Genomic DNA, 17,601 nt, shown 5'->3' on the forward strand with positions numbered 1-17,601 from the left:
CACACACACACACACACACACACACACACACACACACACACACACACACACACACACACGAGGCATTCCTATGAGGCATAAGATGGCCTCCACAGCATTCCAGGGAATCTTCAGACACATGAAGGGTGCTTTGTTAGGGAAAATCTGTTTCTCTTGCTCTCATTCTCATGTGAAAACACACACGCACAAGCACATACACGAGTTGCAAACAGTGACACTGCTTTTGGCTCCATTGCAAAGTACATGAAAGTGCAGTGTTTGTCCGAGGGTAAACAACGAATGAGATGAAGCTGGATGAATCGCGTCCACGAGAGCGGTATACAGTGGTACCTCTACCTCCGAAATTAATTGGTTCTGCAAGAAATTTCTTAACTAGAAAAATTTGTAAGTAGAGACGCGTTTTCTATGTAAATGCTGTAATTCGTTCCAAGCCCCCCCAAAATTCAGACATAAATGTTTCCGAAAGCATCAAAATATGCAACAAATAGATGTTACAATTAGATTATTGAACAATAAATGAAAGTTGTGAACATTGTAAAAAAACAAAGAAGAGAGTAAAAATAATGATGTCATTTAACTTAACTGCGTCTTCATTTTATTTGCCCTCTTTAGTCGATGTTCTCTCTCAGAAATGGTTTTTGCCTGGCATTTTGTAAAGAACTGATCCAAAGACGTTTGTTTTGTCGACTTTTAAAATGTCCAAGGCAAACATCATAGTGAGCAATCGCCCGACTGGTGAACACTTTTTCTGCGTGATTCATATTTACCTAAAATCATCGGAACACCTCCTGGGTGAATCACGAGGAGCTGCATCGACACCTAACTATCTATCTATACCCTAAGGCACATCAGGTAGAGGTCCCTATTAGCCAATGGGATGCCAGGATGATGCTCAGTAATAGCCAATGGCAGAGCTTGGAGCTGCGAGTAGCAGCCCGTACTGTATTTTTACCTTTCGTATTTTGAAATTTCTTTCATCACAAGAGGCAATATTTTCCTGTTGATGCGTTTCGTAACTTGAAAATTTCCTATGAAGAGACGTTCATAAGTAGAGGTATCACTGTATGCATGAAAGTAACAGCACTTCGCATACACTCTTGTTGCTGATTATAATTCGCTCTTTTGGGGAAACCACCTGCCGTTTTGATCATCTCTGTCTTCTCTCAGCCAGCTGATAAGCCGTCAGCGGCAGGCTTGAAACGCCGCCCGTGTCCCCCCTTCTTCTTTTGCTTTCACTCCCCGCCTTGCCGTTAGCTTTATCTCTGGCTCCCTTCTTCAAGGGGAACAGACACGTGCCGTCAGGAGAAAACATGTCGGAGAAATGCGCACACATGATTTAGGAAGCTTGTGTTTGATTCCGCTTTCATCTTCCTTTCCACCTCCGCCCTCATCTGCTGCCAATTGGAGCATCTCTTCCATCTTTAATTGCAAGTAGTGATATATGGCCTGCAAAAGTGAGACAGCTCGCTGTTGCACGGAATGGATCAAAGTAGCGAGATGGTTCTGAGGCAGTTGGTTGAGCAACGAGGATTTCATCTGAGTTTTTGCTCGATCTTAGTCTTTCATTTCACCGGGACGTTTTGACTGATGTAATGCTTCCAACTTTGAGGACAAGTTGGAGGAAGAGCGTTTTTTTTTTTGTTTTGTTTTTTTTCAGCATGACGAAGCCCCACCGCACAAATTAATCTCCACGAATTAATAACAGGATGAAAGTATTTCAGAGCCTTGACCTCAACCCTGTCAATCACCTTTTGGATGATCGAGAACAGCGATTCCCAACCTTTATTGAGCCAAGGCAGATATTTGAAGTTTGAACAAACAAAATTGTCACAAAGAGAGGACACATAGTCAATTTCAAACTATTTGCCATCAAATGGATCATTTATTTGTTCTTTCTGTCACTATAGGATGCTGGCATAGATCGCGGGACATTATTTGTTGTTGAGAAATACTTTTCTCACCAAACCAGCACAACCGTGAGAGCTCTCACAGCACACTAATGTGCCCCAACACATTGGTTGGGAATCTCTGATCTAGAACAAGGACTGTACTTTGTAAAGAAAAAGTGTTTGCTGTTTGAGCCACTCAGATGGAATTTTAATTTTTGCGCGCAGCGTCCCACCAGCCATGCAGGTCTGTTGAGTTCATGTGCAGCAGCGGCATGTGCATTAACGCAGGCTGGAGGTGCGACGGCGAGTTCGACTGCGACGACCAGTCCGATGAGATGAATTGCAGTGAGTGGCCACTTTTGTCATTTTTCTGAAGCGCCGCATGCATGCGCGCTGTGGGTTGGGGTGCGTTGGCATGCATTCCTGTGGCTTCCGGTGACAGTTTTTGTTGTGTTTGAATTGTTCTGCAGCCACGTCCATGTGCACAGCTGACCAGTTTCGCTGCGGAACAGGACGCTGCGTCCGGTTGTCATGGCGATGCGACGGGGAGGATGACTGTTCAGATCGCAGTGACGAAGAGGGTTGTGAAAAAACTGGTGAGACTGTCCTTGTTGTCATTGTTTCAGAAGCTCAAAAGAGTACACATTTAAGTTGTAGTCATGGTAACAGTGGAACGCTCGACAAAGTCAAGTCTTGTTTTCAGCCTTAGTTTCTCTTTTTAAACGTTATCATCTCACCACGTATTGCAGGAAACACATGACCGAGACATGCACAAAAAAAAAAAAAATCCAAAACAAAAAAACAGTCTATACATTGGACCACGAAAGCTCGATGGAGGATCTTTGGATTCTGTTTGTTTTTACTGCACCCACATTCAGAATTAGATTTTTTATTTTATTTTATTTTATTTTTTTACAATAGGACGTACGTCAGACTTGTCTTGAGCGACGAATTATCACTCAGCCCTGGCTTCTCTTGCTTGTAGTTTAATAGTTGCTTGTGCCGTTGCCTGACTCTCCTCATGCCATTTCTGGCTGCTGAGCACAACCTGCTTGAGAGCAAACACTCACAAGTTGTGACTTGCCAATGAAGATTACAGAGTCTTTCAAAGCTTTCAAGCCCAAAATTGTAATGCCTCCAATGAGTTGCTTGCCTGGGGCCAAAAACACAACTGAAACGTTATTTTTGGACCTTTGCAATCAGGTAAATAAACCTGACAATGTGAGACTTTATTCTCCACTCTCATGTCCAAGTAGATGTTTTTTGGACTGGGAGAGGTGGCACGAGTACCACAAGAAATCCCACACAAGGGATTTAAATTTAACAAACACTTTTCATGTAAGGCAAGTTTAGGCAACAGTCATGCACTCATCCACTGTGTTGTCTGTGATGTACAGCACACATAGCTATACTATCTAATCTGGATTTAATTAAATACATGTATACATGTATACTGATTCATTATGTCTCTCAGTCTGTATATACTTAAATACTTCGTGGTAATTTAATTCTATGAGCCACTAATACAGAGCCAGTGTAGTAATTAACTCAGCAGTGAGTTTTGCATCGGAGATAATGTGTGGAATCCTTATGCACTAATTTAAGACAATACAAGTCTTAATTTCTGAAAGTGTTCTTCTTAAGGGAGAGGTAATCATAAGTGAGGTCAGGGATGTTTGCAAAAAGAGAGTAATGCAAGAGAATGCCGTATTTTAACGTACTATAACACGCAGCTAATAACATTCAGTTTTCTGAAAAGCCGACAGTGCGCCTTACTGTATATGCCTTATATATGGATCAATATTCTGACTTTTTGGACATAGTATTTTAAGTGTTCTGTGAAGCGCTTTGTTACAGCTACAGCAGTTGTGAAAATTAAATTAAGCTGTATTGTATTGTATTCCCTTTAGCGTAACGCCATCTCGTGGATGCATAACACAACCCCAGCCACTATTTTTGCTTCTATTCCATGCGCCTTATAATGCGGTGCGCCCGATATAGGAAAACAGTTCTAAAATAGGTCATTCACTGAAGGTGCACCTTATATTCCGAAGCGTCTTGTAGTGCGGAAAATGCGGTATTTTAAGTTGAACATTTTTTGCCGGACAACCTACATTCTGTTCCCACTGCTTTCTGAAAATTGAAGAGTGAGAGTGCACAGGGACAGAAAGAAATTGGGTCATCCCAGTGGGAACATCTCAAACAACTTTGAGGAGTCTTGCTGTATTCAGTGGCTTGTTATGTCAACACACAATGAAAAGAGGTTCCTGTTGGTGTCCCCGCAGGGACGTCACCTTGTGCTCCAGACCAGTTCCAATGTGGGAATGGGCGCTGTATTGGCCAGAGGAAGGTGTGCAATGAGGTCAACGACTGTGAAGACGGGACCGATGAACTGCCACACCATGAATGTCGTAAGTTGACATTTGGAGCAGGCGGAAACTATTTAGGCTCTATTTAGCGGTTGTTAAATTGTGAACATGGCTCTCTCTCTCTCTCTCTCTCTCTCTCTCTCTCTCTCTCTCTCTCTCTCTCTCAAATGAATCTTTAACTAAGCTTACCACACTTGGAATATTACACCTTGTTTTTGACATCTTGGAAAATGTTAGACGCCCCGTGAGTGTCAACGGTGTGAAACGTGTGTAATTACTTTTTTTGCACAATTCCAACTTACGGTGTGAAAGAACATTTTAGAGAGTCGCTAATAACTTGAGCATTTCCATCACAGCTTGACTAAAAAAAAAGAAGTATCATCCTCACCTCCCGGGTGAAACAATGAACACAAATACTCATGACAATGCTGTATGTCTAAGTTAGTCTGCAATGTTTGGGATCCTTGAATGTTCCTAACCAGGTCCGCGCTCCAGTGACGGCAACTGCAACCAGAATAACGGCGGCTGCTCCCAGAAGTGTCAGATGGTCCGAGGACTGGTCCAGTGCACCTGTCACACCGGATACCGACTGATGGAGGACGGCAGATCCTGCCAGGGTATTTGTGTGTGTGTGTGTGTGTGTGTGTGTGCGTGTGTGTGTGTACCTACATTTGATATCAATGACACACCAATGACTGGGCAGTTGTTATGTTGCATGTCATTACACATTCCTGAAACCTGAGCGTTTAGGTGTTGAACAGCGAGACAAAAATATCTCGTGGCTATTAACATATGGAACTCCAAATGAGGGCCGGCCCGGTAATCGAGTGGTTAGCGCGTCGACCTCACAGTGCAGAGGTCCCGGGTTCGATTCCAGCTCCGGCCTTCCTGTGTGGAGTTTGCATGTTCTCCCCGTGCCTGCGTGGATTTTCTCCGGGTACTCTGGTTTCCTCCCACGTTCCAAAAACATGCATGGCAGGCTGATTGAACCCTCCAAATTTTCCCAAGCTGTGAGCGTGGCTGGCAACCTTGTGAGGATAAAGCGGATCAGAAAATGGATGGATGGATGGAACTGCAAATGATAGGATGCGTAGTTAATGATGTAACAAAAAGAGAAAGATCCGAGGCAAGGGCTACATCAAAATGTCTGCTGTTGTCAAAATAATAACGCTCATAATGTTTTAATTGACACGGTCAAACTGTTAAAAATAAGAAAATAAATAAACAAAAAAAAACATTGATGATGAGCTGCTTTTCATTCGGATGTTTGTAGTATTTTGTTTCCCTTATTTATCTTCATGAGGGGGCCCCAAAATTTAAAGCATGTCAGTATGATTCTGTTTTGAATTTGTCATAAAGCTCATGTGCTTTTTTTTTTTTTTTTTTTTGCCAGCACCCCTAAGTTTGCGGCTAATCAGTGTCAAAACACTGTTATGAAACGACGCAATGCAAATCACATTTAGTGCAAATCCTTCTTTGACCACTTCAGCGTTCATTTGCATGACCCTTGAATGATTTTTGAACCCTCCAGAGGTTTTAACGTGACGTCTTACGGTCACTTTCCTTTGTCTCTATGCTGTGTTCCAGATGTGGACGAGTGTGCTGAAGAAGGCTACTGCAGCCAGGGCTGCACCAACGTCGAAGGCGGCTTCCAGTGCTGGTGCGTTCAAGGATATGAGCTGCGGCCTGACAAGCGTAGCTGCAAGGCGCTGGGTAAAGATCCACCGTCCCGTCACCTTGACAAAATATTGCAAAGAACTGACCACGGTTTGACCACAAGTAAAAAACCTTGTTGCGTATTGTTTACATTTTCCTCAGCAGTAACTCTATCCACTCGCTGGCTCGAGGGCCATGCAACATATTCTGAAGGTCTGGAATAGATTTGGATTGAGTTCTGGTACATCAGACCATTACTCTGTTGCAGAAGGAAGTTAAACCCAAATCCTGACTGACTGTCAGATGCACTGAACCTTCCACTGAACTGAAAAAAAAAAGATCTGAGCTTTTTGCCATTTTGATGTTCCACAATATTTCCATTCCTGTCTATCTTTCTGACCTATTTATTTATTTATGGATCTATTTTGACAGGTCCAGAGCCGGTGCTGTTATTTGCCAATCGAATCGATATCCGTCAGGTTCTGCCGCACCGCTCCGAATACACGCTGCTGCTCAACAACCTTGAGAATGCCATCGCTCTCGACTTCCATCACAGCCAAGAGCTCGTTTTCTGGTCAGACGTGACGCTGGACCGAATTATGAAGGCCAACCTCAATGGGTCCAATGTGGAAGAGGTCGTCTCAACTGGCCTGGAGAGCCCAGGTGGGTACTGGCCGCTTAAAAAAAAAAATAAAACAATAATACACGTCAATATTATTTATATGTTCCAGTTGTCTTCCTCCAGTGTGTTTCTCATTTTCTCTCTCTTTGCCACTGACCATATTTTCTGCATTATAAGGCGCATATAAGAGAAACTCATAGTGGCTGCGGTTGTGCTACGCCTCCACTAGATGGTGCTACGCTAAAGCGAATACAATACAATAACGCTTTATTTATAGAGAGCCTTCACAACCGTTGCAGCTGGAACAATGAGAACTGGACACAAACACGGACATGAAACATTTAAATTATTAGAGGGCGCACTGTCAGCTTTTGGGAAAATTGAATGCTTTGCGTAAGGTGTGCTATATTGTGCGCAAAATACGCTCATTGTTTTGCAATGCTTCCTGTCTTTCTTGGTTCAAATCTGACAAGCGAAATGCAGTTATCACACTGTCTTGCTTAAAAGATTCCTTTTTCTATTTATTTAAGCAGAGAACATTTTTCTCTCAAATAGGTGGACTCGCCATTGATTGGATCCATGACAAATTGTACTGGACAGATTCCGGGACATCCCGCATCGAGGTGGCCAACCTCGATGGGACTCATCGCAAGGTGCTGCTGTGGCAGAACATGGAGAAGCCGCGGGCCATTGCGCTGCACCCTATAGAAGGGTAAGAGCTCAAGCGCACACACACTAAACTGAGTCACAGCAGATGGTTTCCAATGTGCGCACAATCCTCTCTGGATGTGTCCCAGTTGTCGTGCAGTTCCAGGAGCGGGGATTAGGGTTTGGCAGCACTGCAGCGCCCACAGGCAAGTGCCTGTGTGGAGGGAGCAAAGACTTCATACAAGACGCAGTTTGCTTTAAGGCTCCCTGACGTGACTCTATGTCGCAGTGGCAGGAAAGAGCATGCCAGATGAAGCTATAGAAACATGTCAAGCTAGAACACTTAGTATTAGGCAGCGTTACAGACATCTGAAAGTAATCGAATATGGCCACCGTGAGCACAGTTTTATTTTCGTCTATAGCGGCGCAGATATAACCAATTCTGTTCGTCTCTTGTCCCAGAGGTTTAAACAGCCATCTAATGTTTTTTTTTTCTACCCTCAGTAAAATCTACTGGACCGACTGGGGCAACACGCCCCGCATCGAATACGCCAATATGGATGGCTCGAATCGACGGGTCATTGCCGACACTCACTTGTTCTGGCCAAATGGCCTAACGATCGACTATGCCGGCCACCGCATGTACTGGGTGGACGCCAAGCACCATGTCATTGAAAGAGCAGATCTGGATGGACGTAATCGTAAAGCTGTCATCAACCAAGGTAAACATAAATAAACATTGTTTCCATATGGTTCCTCTCTGGGATGATAAAATGTACTTTGATAGTCGCGTGTTGCCTGGAACTTTCCGTTTTCATGTGGAATGCTTTGTACTGAAAGATCAGCATTCGTATCCTTGACCTCTTTAGACTGTTACACACATTGTGCACACACACACACACACACACACACACACACACACACACACACACACACGCACACACACACACACATTAGACTATGTAATTAGCATGGTATTTGCATGAAAAGGCACATGAATGCCTCTTTTACTGACAAAAGAACACATGACACAAAACGCATGCCTCAGTTTGTTGGTGAATGCTAAATTAGGAATCTGGCGACCACAGATGTGAGCCGGCAGAATATTGATCCCTTGTCTCACTTTCATCTCTTCAAATTTTAGATTTCGACAATTAAATCCTGGAACAATTTCGTGCCGTGCAATGAAAGCAATGTGATGCCAGACCCACGTGTTTCTTTGTGCTAGTTTCGCAGGGGAGAAAGATAAATGGGGGCAAAGCCACCTGTGTGCGTGTGTGTGCGTGCGTGCGTGCGTGCGTGCGTGTGTGTGTGTGTGTGTGTGCAGACAAAACTCAATAGAGCTCCTAAAACTTAGTGGAAGAAAGATCTACAAAAAAAGAATATGGTTGTTGGTCCATTAATTCCTTAGAATTTGATCTTAATTTGGGCTATTGACCAAGTCAGTTGGCACGTTTATAATTGAAAGTCTTTTTTTTTTTTCTCAAGTTTTTATCAGTCCTGAAAGCACACCAGTGACATCAGTCAAGATTGTTCAAGTGTGCGCGAGGCGCCCGGCGTGTTTGCGTTCGCGTGCACGCACCATTGTCCGTGCGAGCACTCCTTAATGATGTGTGCTCTGAGGATAAAAGGCTGTAATTGGCCCTGTCCGCTCTCCAGAGCCGCTGTTTGCTCAGACAACACACGGGACAAATGGGACGTGCGTGTGTGTCCGCTCATTTCAACTCCCCGGGCTGCTGTGCCAAAGAATGTTAATGAGTATCTCCCTGCACTTACAGTACATTGATGTTGCATGTTGGCGTGTGCGCGTGCGAGCGCGCGCGCGCGTCGCCGTGTGGTTGTGTGCTTTCGCTGGATGTGTGCCAAGTTCCCGGAGCTGTACAGTGGGCGGGTGTGGCGGTTTAATCTTTTGCCAGCCTACACACCTGTGGACCCCCAGGTTGTGGGAGGGTGGGGGGCGGGAAAGGCAAGATGAGGGTTCTTTGGTTGTCAACTTGATCTTGGAAGTATATGTGCCTTAAGATATTGTTCAGTGCAAAAAAAAAAAAAAAACCCACCTCTGTTACCGTGAGTCGTTTTCTACATGTGACACGAAGTGTCCTCGGAAGTGGACGATAGAGCAACTGAACAGCGCCCCCTTGTGGAAAGGTCTCCCTGACAAGCTTAAACGTGACATTTTGTTCGCAAAAAAAAAAAAAAAAAAAAAAATCAGTCTCATGCTTTCTGTAGCATTTGTCCTGTTATTGATCCGAAGCTAACTTGACACGACTTTATCTACATCTGCTCAATCTAATGAGGCCCTTTGCAAACAAGCACTGCATCAAAACGTCCACACTGAAGTAATGATATCAGTTTTGTTTGACAAGGTCAGAGTGGTACATTATGAATATAGCATGTTTTTTATTATCGTAGTTGTTATTTACAGTCGACTGGAAATGCATGGCCTACTGAGCTGAAAAAAATATTGCGCTCCTCATATTTTAGAGCTGGAGCCTTTCCCATCGAAAAAAGCCATTCACATCTATAAATGTCATTTTTTTTTTTTGGGGGGGGGGGGGGGAATGTGGGACGAAGTTGAAGTATGCGGAGCAAATCCACACTAGTACATCCATGAAGAATAAACCAGCACCACCCACCCATTTCGCCCCCCCCCCCCATAGTCCAGAAATGTCAGGCAGTTGCGCTAAGCACTCTGCGCGATGCTGCTCTGTTGATTAAACGTGAGTTATTGCATATCATCAATGCTTTGCGGTTTCTGAAAGAAAATACCGTAATTTACTCTGGCAACCGTTTGATCGCCATGAACTGTAGTCAAGTACAAAGTCAAATGTAGTTAAAAGAACTAAGACCACACACACACACACACACACACACACACACACACACACACACACGCAAGAGTTAGCGATGTAATCTCTTGCGCTACGATCAAGCAAATTTATGTCCATCTGGAAGCGATGCTTGCTCATTGCTACTATCGGTGATCAGTGGGGGGAGAGTGTGACCGACTCTGCGGTGGTGTGAGAGCGGTGAGAGGTGCCACATGTAGGTTAAAGGGGACATTACTGTGAAGGCTTGATGCCGGCGCTTGATGCCCCGTTGGCTCGCAGCTGCTCATCCAGCTGTCCCGGAAAGAACAAGAGCAGAGGGAACGAGGAGTATGTGTTGATGACATGGAGGAAGGTGACCATGACAAAACTAGTTGCCTCTTTGGGCTTTTGTGATTCAGCGGAGGGAAGCGGGTGTATTATTTGTCACCCTCATGTTAAGATACGATCAGAAAAACACACAGGCAGCCAAGCCACACACCTGGATCTGACCGTGTTGAAAAGATCAGAAGATTTTTTTTTTTCTTCAACACTCACTTTACAGACTAAGTGAATATTCGATTTGACATCTATTCTGTTCATCTAGAGCAGGGGTGCCCAAACGTTTTTGACCAAAGATGTACTTTTCGATCAAGCAACCTCCCGCGATCGACACATTACCAGCTTTTCTGACTATTCATTCGTTTTCCTCCTTAGGCCTGCCTCACCCGTTTGCCATCACCGTGTTTGAGGACAGCCTCTACTGGACTGATTGGCACACGAAAAGCATCAACAGTGCCAATAAATTTACCGGCAAGAACCAAGAGATTATCCGTAACAAACTGCACTTCCCAATGGATATCCACACCTTGCACCCCCAGAGGCAACCTGAAGGTCAGTCGCCTCGTTTATCGCGGTAACAAAGTAGTTCTTCAACTGTGTGGCTGTGTTTGAAATGCGCAGCGATATTAACGCGTGAAACGTACATCCACAAAGCCGCTGTGTCGATTTGATTTTGACAAAGACATTTTCCAAATGTTCCTTTCTTTTGTAGGAGGCAAGAACCGCTGCGGTGCTAACAATGGCGGTTGCAGCCACTTGTGTCTCCCTGGCAACAAGACCTACACCTGCGCTTGTCCAACTGGTTTTAAGAAGGTGGACCACAGCAACTGTGCAAACAGTGAGTTCACAAGTTATCCTTGTCTTTTCATTATGCACTTTAATGGCTAATTTAAAAAAAAAAGATTGTGTATTGTGTGTGTATTTTTGTATTTAATTCGATAAACCAGAGTATTGTTGTGCAATAACAATGGTAATTCATGAGTTGTGTACATTTCCTACATGTCAGTGTGTTATTGTTTTTTTTTTCTTGACCCATTGTTTAAAATAGAAGACTGACAGAAGACCTTTGGTCTTTAATCAGGTCTTGACAAGTTCCTGCTTTTTGCCCGAAGGACGGACATCCGACGAATCAGCTTCGACACAGAGGATATGTCCGATGATGTCATCCCTCTGGCTGATGTGCGCAATGCCGTGGCACTGGACTGGGATGCCAGAGACGGCTACATCTACTGGACTGATGTCACCACTGACTCCATCAACAGAGCCCTCTGGAATGGCAGCAAGCAGGAAGTAAGCAAAAGTCAGTCTTGAATGGACCAGAAATTCCCTTTCCTTCAGCGTCCACATTCAACAAGGCAGTTCGAAGTTGTCTGGTGCAATACCGCCACCTAGAGACGAAGAAGTGCCTTTTTTAAAATCTTGGGCGACTGAGATTTTAGCCAGCGTCCACACACAGCATGATGAAACACCCTCAAAGGATACAGACGGCTCCATAACTAAAAACATTGTGACTAAAAATAAGAGAAGAACAAACTGAGATGAAGGCTCCAAGTCTTGACTTCCATGAATGAGTTTAAAAGCGTCTTTTATTTTGCTCTTGCAGGTGGTGGTGGACACCAGTCTGGAGAGTCCAGCAGGTTTGGCTATTGACTGGGTCACCAACAAACTCTACTGGACTGATGCTGGTAACCAACCCAACCCAGTTTTAAAACGTTACACAGAAAATAATACAGTACTGAATCAGAATATTCATTTTACACTGTGAAAATATAAATATGCAACAGTGCTTTCCCTACTGTATCATGCCATTTTTATTTATTTATTTTTTAATCCAGGTACAGATCGTATTGAAGTTTCTAATGCAGATGGGAGCATGCGGACTGTACTCATATGGGAGAACCTTGACCGGCCCAGGGACATTGTTGTCGACCCTGTTGGAGGGTGAGATACTTCAAGGAAATGTGAAGAGTATGAGAGAGTTTTTGTGACAGGACATTCGCAAAGAGACGTCTTTTCTCCATAGTTTCATGTACTGGACTGACTGGGGCGCCAACCCAAAGATTGAGCGTGCCGGGATGGACTCTTCAAGTCGCATGGTCATCATCTCTTCCAACTTGACGTGGCCCAATGGGCTTGCCATTGACTATGAGACGAAACGCCTGTATTGGGCCGATGCTGGCATGAAAACAATTGAGTTTGGAAACTTGGATGGATCTGACCGACAGGTAAGGGAGGCTTCTGTTCTGTAAGTTTTGATTTGCACCGAAATCTAAACTAAATGTGAAAAATCCAGAACCTGGTTTTGTTTGAATAATGACTAATCTTACACACCCGTCCCATGCAGGTTCTGATTGGCAGTCAGCTGCCTCACCCCTTTGGTCTCACTGTCCATGAAGACATGCTGTACTGGACTGACTGGCAGTCCAAGAGCATCCAGAGTGCAAACAAGCTCACCGGCTTGGGACGGCACACGCTTGCAGAAAACCTGGAGAACCTCATGGATATTCACATGTTCCAGAGACACCGTGAAACAGGTGTGTGTTGGGGGGGGGGGGTTGTTCACTTGTCCAACCGTGTGAGTACTTCAGAATGGCGCATTTCATTTTTGACACTTTTTAAATGGGGACAGGAAGTCAGCAAGCTTATATTTAGCCAGCAAATGTAGTGTATTAAATATTTTGTAGTCAGCCGTTGCTTGAAACAACTTGTTTGATGTCCATGTCACTGTCGACGTTGGCAAATCTGCTCTATATTCAGAGTGCAACAGTTTTTTTCTGTTGTTGCTGAATCGTTAATGTGGACCTGACAGGCAAGTCAAGCAACAAACGTGTCTAAAATGTTATTTATTTATTTATTTATTTATTTTATTGTATTCTATTGAGTCAAGCAACAAACGTGTCTAAAAATGTTATTTATTTATTTATTTATTTTATTGTATTCTATTTATTTATTTATTTATTTTAGTCGGTGGCTCTGATGCCAAGATAGTAAACATGCCATTTTCTGCTATTTTGTTATAATAGATGGCTGGGTAGAGAAAACATCAATATTGTCCTCCATGTTGTTTGGTCATTTATTCATTTTTGAACTCATTCAGGTATGGTTAGGTACTAAATGTCCCGCTGAACGCTTCACAAAAGATGATGATACCCAGCGTAGCCTAATTTAATGTTTGAGCTGAATTCTAGTTTCTCCACTTGTAGTACACAACCCGTGTGCGGTGAATAACGGAGGCTGTAGTCACCTCTGTCTTCTGGCTCCTGCTCCCAAAGCCTACAGCTGTTCTTGTCCCACTGGCATCAACCTTCAGGCAGATGGAAAGACCTGCACGCCCGGTATGAAAATCTTTTTCCTCACCTCCAGCACCCTCTTGGTTGTGACAATTTGTTGCAGTATTTTTCATAAATACAAAAAACAATTACATTTCCAACTCCCCGTTATTAATTTTTTCAAACAGGGATGAACAGCTTCCTGATCTTTGCACGGAGGACGGACATTCGAATGGTGTCTTTGGACATTCCATATTTCGCTGATGTGGTTCTTGCTGTCAACAGTTCCATGAAAAACACGATTGCTATTGGAGTCGACCCGCAAGATGGTTTGTGTGTCCTGTCAAAGAAGTAAAATGTCGTGAGCTGAGCTCAAGTTTTAGGAAAGTAGAGCGTGCATTTTGACAATGTTGTCGTTTGTATCTTCTGCAGGGAAGGTGTACTGGTCAGATAGTACACTTAAAAGAATCAGCAGAGCCAACATAAATGGAACTGCCAAAGAAGACATCATTTCGACAGGTGAGCAGGACTGCTGTTGATAACTTAAGTGCAGCAAGTTTCAGTGTGACTAGCTCCACCTACTTCTCTCTCTGCAGGATTGATGACAACTGATGGTCTAGCAGTGGATGCCGTAGGCCGAAAGATTTACTGGACTGATACAGGAACCAACCGGATCGAAGTTGCTAATCTGGATGGCTCCATGAGAAAAGTTCTGGTGTGGCAAAACCTGGACAGCCCTCGCGCCATTGCCCTTTACCATGAGATGGGGTGAGCATGACAGATTTTCTACTTAGCATTCTTATTGCCAAAAAGGCTGACTACTGTGATCAAGCCTCTGAAGACGCATCTTGTTTTTTGATTTCCGTGTTTACGTCTCGGCGTAACCTATCCGTGGATCTCTTACAGTTACATGTACTGGTCCGACTGGGGCGAACATGCGAAGCTGGAGCGCTCAGCAATGGATGGGTCAGATCGAGTGGTCCTCATCAGTAACAACCTAGGATGGCCCAACGGTCTTGCCATAGACATGGCTGGCTCACAGTTATTGTGGGCTGATGCTCACACTGAGGTAAGCGTTGACTCCTCGCGCATGACTTTGTTGCGCTTGTGTAGTCGCTTCACAGTCAGCTCCAAGAAATTTGTGAAGGCTGGGAGATATATTTGGATGATATCTCAAAACGTTTTCAAAGTTTTAAAAACATCCCTTAACTTTTCTTTCCAAATAGTGCCTGTAGCAGCATCACAGCAGTGATTAAAAAACCATAAAAGTCACCGTTCGCCGTCGAGTAATCCTTTTTTTTTTTTTTTTCCTGTGAAAAAAATCCTCGCTTGCCGTAACACTCGGTCAACCATTTCTTCATTAGGCTTTCTACCATCTATGCTTTCGTGTCAACTTTAATGACAATGTCTTTCTGGAGGGTTTGTTTTTTTTTTGGGGGGGGGCATAATAATCCTTGGTGGATAGACATGGCTGGCTCACAGTTATTGTGGGCTGATGCTCACACTGAGGTAAGCGTTGACTCCTCGCGCATGACTTTGTTGCGCTTGTGTAGTCGCTTCACAGTCAGCTCCAAGAAATTTGTGAAGGCTGGGAGATATATTTGGATGATATCTCAAAACGTTTTCAAAGTTTTAAAAACATCCCTTAACTTTTCTTTCCAAATAGTGCCTGTAGCAGCATCACAGCAGTGATTAAAAAACCATAAAAGTCACCGTTCGCCGTCGAGTAATCCTTTTTTTTTTTTTTTCCTGTGAAAAAAATCCTCGCTTGCCGTAACACTCGGTCAACCATTTCTTCATTAGGCTTTCTACCATCTATGCTTTCGTGTCAACTTTAATGACAATGTCTTTCTGGAGGGTTTGTTTTTTTTTGGGGGGGGGGCATAATAATCCTTGGTGGATGCGATGCAGCCCAAAACACAGGTCAAATGCGCCCTCTCGTGGCCGGTTGTTTTCAGTGTGACAGATGTTAGCGTCTTCCTCGACACTGTATACAGTATATCAACTTGTCTGACTCTGACATTTTATGCTCGAGCGCTCCCTGGCGGCCACAAGAAAAATCTTTACATAGGTTGCTTCATTAAATAAACCGCAGGGCGTGTGACAAAAGTCGCGGCATATAGTCCGGAAATTACGGTAGTTAGAAATGAATAACGGCTTAGTCAGTTTGCTTAGCCTTTAAAAATAATGTTACAAAATACAAGACGGAAAGACCACAGGGATCCGAAGTAAACATTTACATCTGAAAGCGTTTCATCTACTCTCCTGTCCTCTGTAGCGCATCGAGGCTGCTGATCTGAATGGCCAAAACCGCCACACCCTTGTGACACCAGTCCAGCACCCGTATGGCTTAACCCTCTTGGGGTCTCACATCTATTGGACGGACTGGCAGAGTCGTAGCATCCAGCGGGCCGACAAGAATTCTGGCGCCAACACGATCACTGTTCGCGCCAACCTGCCGGGCCTGATGGACATTCAAGCCGTGGACAGAGAGAGGGCTCTGGGTGAGTCTTCTGTGAAGGAACCAAACAATAGCAACTACGAATTATTGCTTAGTCCAAAGTTCAAACATTTGGAGACGTCTGGACATGATACTTACCTGCCGTTTATACGAACAGACATGCCCGGCCTCACAATCTCTCTCCTACTCATGAGAAATTTGAAGGCGTTGAGATCAGAAGTGTTCAAGCCAAGCTCTCCAGCCACGATCTCGCCTTCATTAGCATCATTGCCTCCCTCCCGTGTCCTCCTCAGGGTTCAATAAGTGTGGCAGGAGGAACGGCGGCTGCACGCACCTGTGCCTTCCTCGCCCCAACGGTACTTCCTGCGCTTGTCCCACCGGCATCCTGCTGAAGGGAGACGGGAGATCCTGTGACGACTCGCCCGAAACCTTTCTCGTCTTCTCCAACCGCGTCAGCGTGCGGAGAATCTCCTTGGACACCAACGATCACACAGACGTGCACGTCCCCGTGCCTGAACTGCACAACGTCATTTCGCTAGACTATGACAGTGTCGATGCAAAACTGTACTACACTGATGTCGCCTTGGATGTGATAAGGTATCGGTCTAAAATTCTGCGACAGTTTGTTTGGGTAATAATAATACATGCATGTTTTGCGTAGATAATTTATCATTTTTGACTTGTTGTTTTTAGACGATCAAACCTTGACGGCAGTGGCATGGAGACTGTCATCAACCAGGGTCTAAAGACCACAGACGGGCTGGCCGTGGACTGGGTGGCCAGAAACATGTACTGGACCGACACCGGACGAAACACCATTGAGGTGGCGCGCATTGACGGCACCAGCCGCAAAGTCCTCGTCAACAACAGTTTGGATGAACCCAGAGCCATTGCGGTGTTCCCAAGCAAAGGGTGAGATCCAAAGACAACATTTGTATTTCACACCAGATATATGAACATATGAGCGCTTGTTTTGCTTCTCATCTCACCAGTTTAGCCTCGTGTGCGCAGGTTCCTATTCTGGACTGATTGGGGTCATATCGCAAAAATCGAGCGATCTCACTTGGATGGCACAGACCGCAAAGTTCTCATCAATACTGACCTCGGCTGGCCCAATGGACTCACCTTAGACTATGACACACGAAGGTCAGAGACTGCATTTATTCTTAGAAAATGCTGTTCTGACTCTATGTCTTCATGCCCACAGAGAAATGTCCGAGAGAAACGACTTATTTGCTTATCTAGAATAATTTTAATGTAAATTTTATTTATTTTTTTTAATGTAGAACCCTTGTGATTTAATCGACACCATCCTATCTTTACTCTGCCTGTACTGTAAATCATAGTTGTGTCCTTGCAACTCTTCACTTAAAATGCAATGATAAATCTGTGTTATTTTCTGCAGGATTTTTTGGGTTGATGCCCACTTGGACAGGATTGAGAGTTCGGACCTGAATGGGAAATTGCGTCAGATCCTCGTTAGCCCAGTGTCCCACCCCTTTGCCCTAACACAGGTAGCCCTTCCCCCAACCTCTCTG

At 44.3% G+C, this 17,601-nt stretch overlaps 1 protein-coding gene across 3 annotated transcripts in view; it reads left to right on the forward strand.

The window, feature by feature from the left end:
- The window catches only part of lrp4 (low density lipoprotein receptor-related protein 4), an 82,083-nt gene that overhangs the window by 57,635 nt on the left and 6,847 nt on the right, over positions 1-17,601 (forward strand). For all 3 annotated transcript variants that reach the window (XM_019876394.1, XM_019876395.1, XM_019876396.1), the window contains exons 7-31: positions 2,115-2,234; positions 2,360-2,485; positions 4,175-4,300; positions 4,741-4,875; positions 5,846-5,971; positions 6,347-6,577; positions 7,092-7,248; positions 7,689-7,906; positions 10,709-10,885; positions 11,046-11,171; positions 11,415-11,623; positions 11,937-12,018; positions 12,169-12,274; positions 12,357-12,558; positions 12,678-12,867; positions 13,537-13,668; positions 13,791-13,931; positions 14,035-14,121; positions 14,199-14,370; positions 14,509-14,671; positions 15,881-16,106; positions 16,357-16,660; positions 16,757-16,975; positions 17,075-17,209; positions 17,469-17,577. In XM_019876394.1, coding sequence (XP_019731953.1) covers positions 2,115-2,234; positions 2,360-2,485; positions 4,175-4,300; positions 4,741-4,875; positions 5,846-5,971; positions 6,347-6,577; positions 7,092-7,248; positions 7,689-7,906; positions 10,709-10,885; positions 11,046-11,171; positions 11,415-11,623; positions 11,937-12,018; positions 12,169-12,274; positions 12,357-12,558; positions 12,678-12,867; positions 13,537-13,668; positions 13,791-13,931; positions 14,035-14,121; positions 14,199-14,370; positions 14,509-14,671; positions 15,881-16,106; positions 16,357-16,660; positions 16,757-16,975; positions 17,075-17,209; positions 17,469-17,577 — 4,019 coding nt within the window. The remainder of the gene's footprint in view (positions 1-2,114; positions 2,235-2,359; positions 2,486-4,174; positions 4,301-4,740; positions 4,876-5,845; positions 5,972-6,346; positions 6,578-7,091; positions 7,249-7,688; positions 7,907-10,708; positions 10,886-11,045; positions 11,172-11,414; positions 11,624-11,936; positions 12,019-12,168; positions 12,275-12,356; positions 12,559-12,677; positions 12,868-13,536; positions 13,669-13,790; positions 13,932-14,034; positions 14,122-14,198; positions 14,371-14,508; positions 14,672-15,880; positions 16,107-16,356; positions 16,661-16,756; positions 16,976-17,074; positions 17,210-17,468; positions 17,578-17,601) is intronic.

This window comes from Hippocampus comes, unplaced genomic scaffold (assembly GCF_001891065.2).
Source record: "Hippocampus comes isolate QL1 unplaced genomic scaffold, H_comes_QL1_v1.1 scaffold150, whole genome shotgun sequence".
Taxonomy (NCBI): Eukaryota; Metazoa; Chordata; class Actinopteri; order Syngnathiformes; family Syngnathidae; genus Hippocampus; species Hippocampus comes.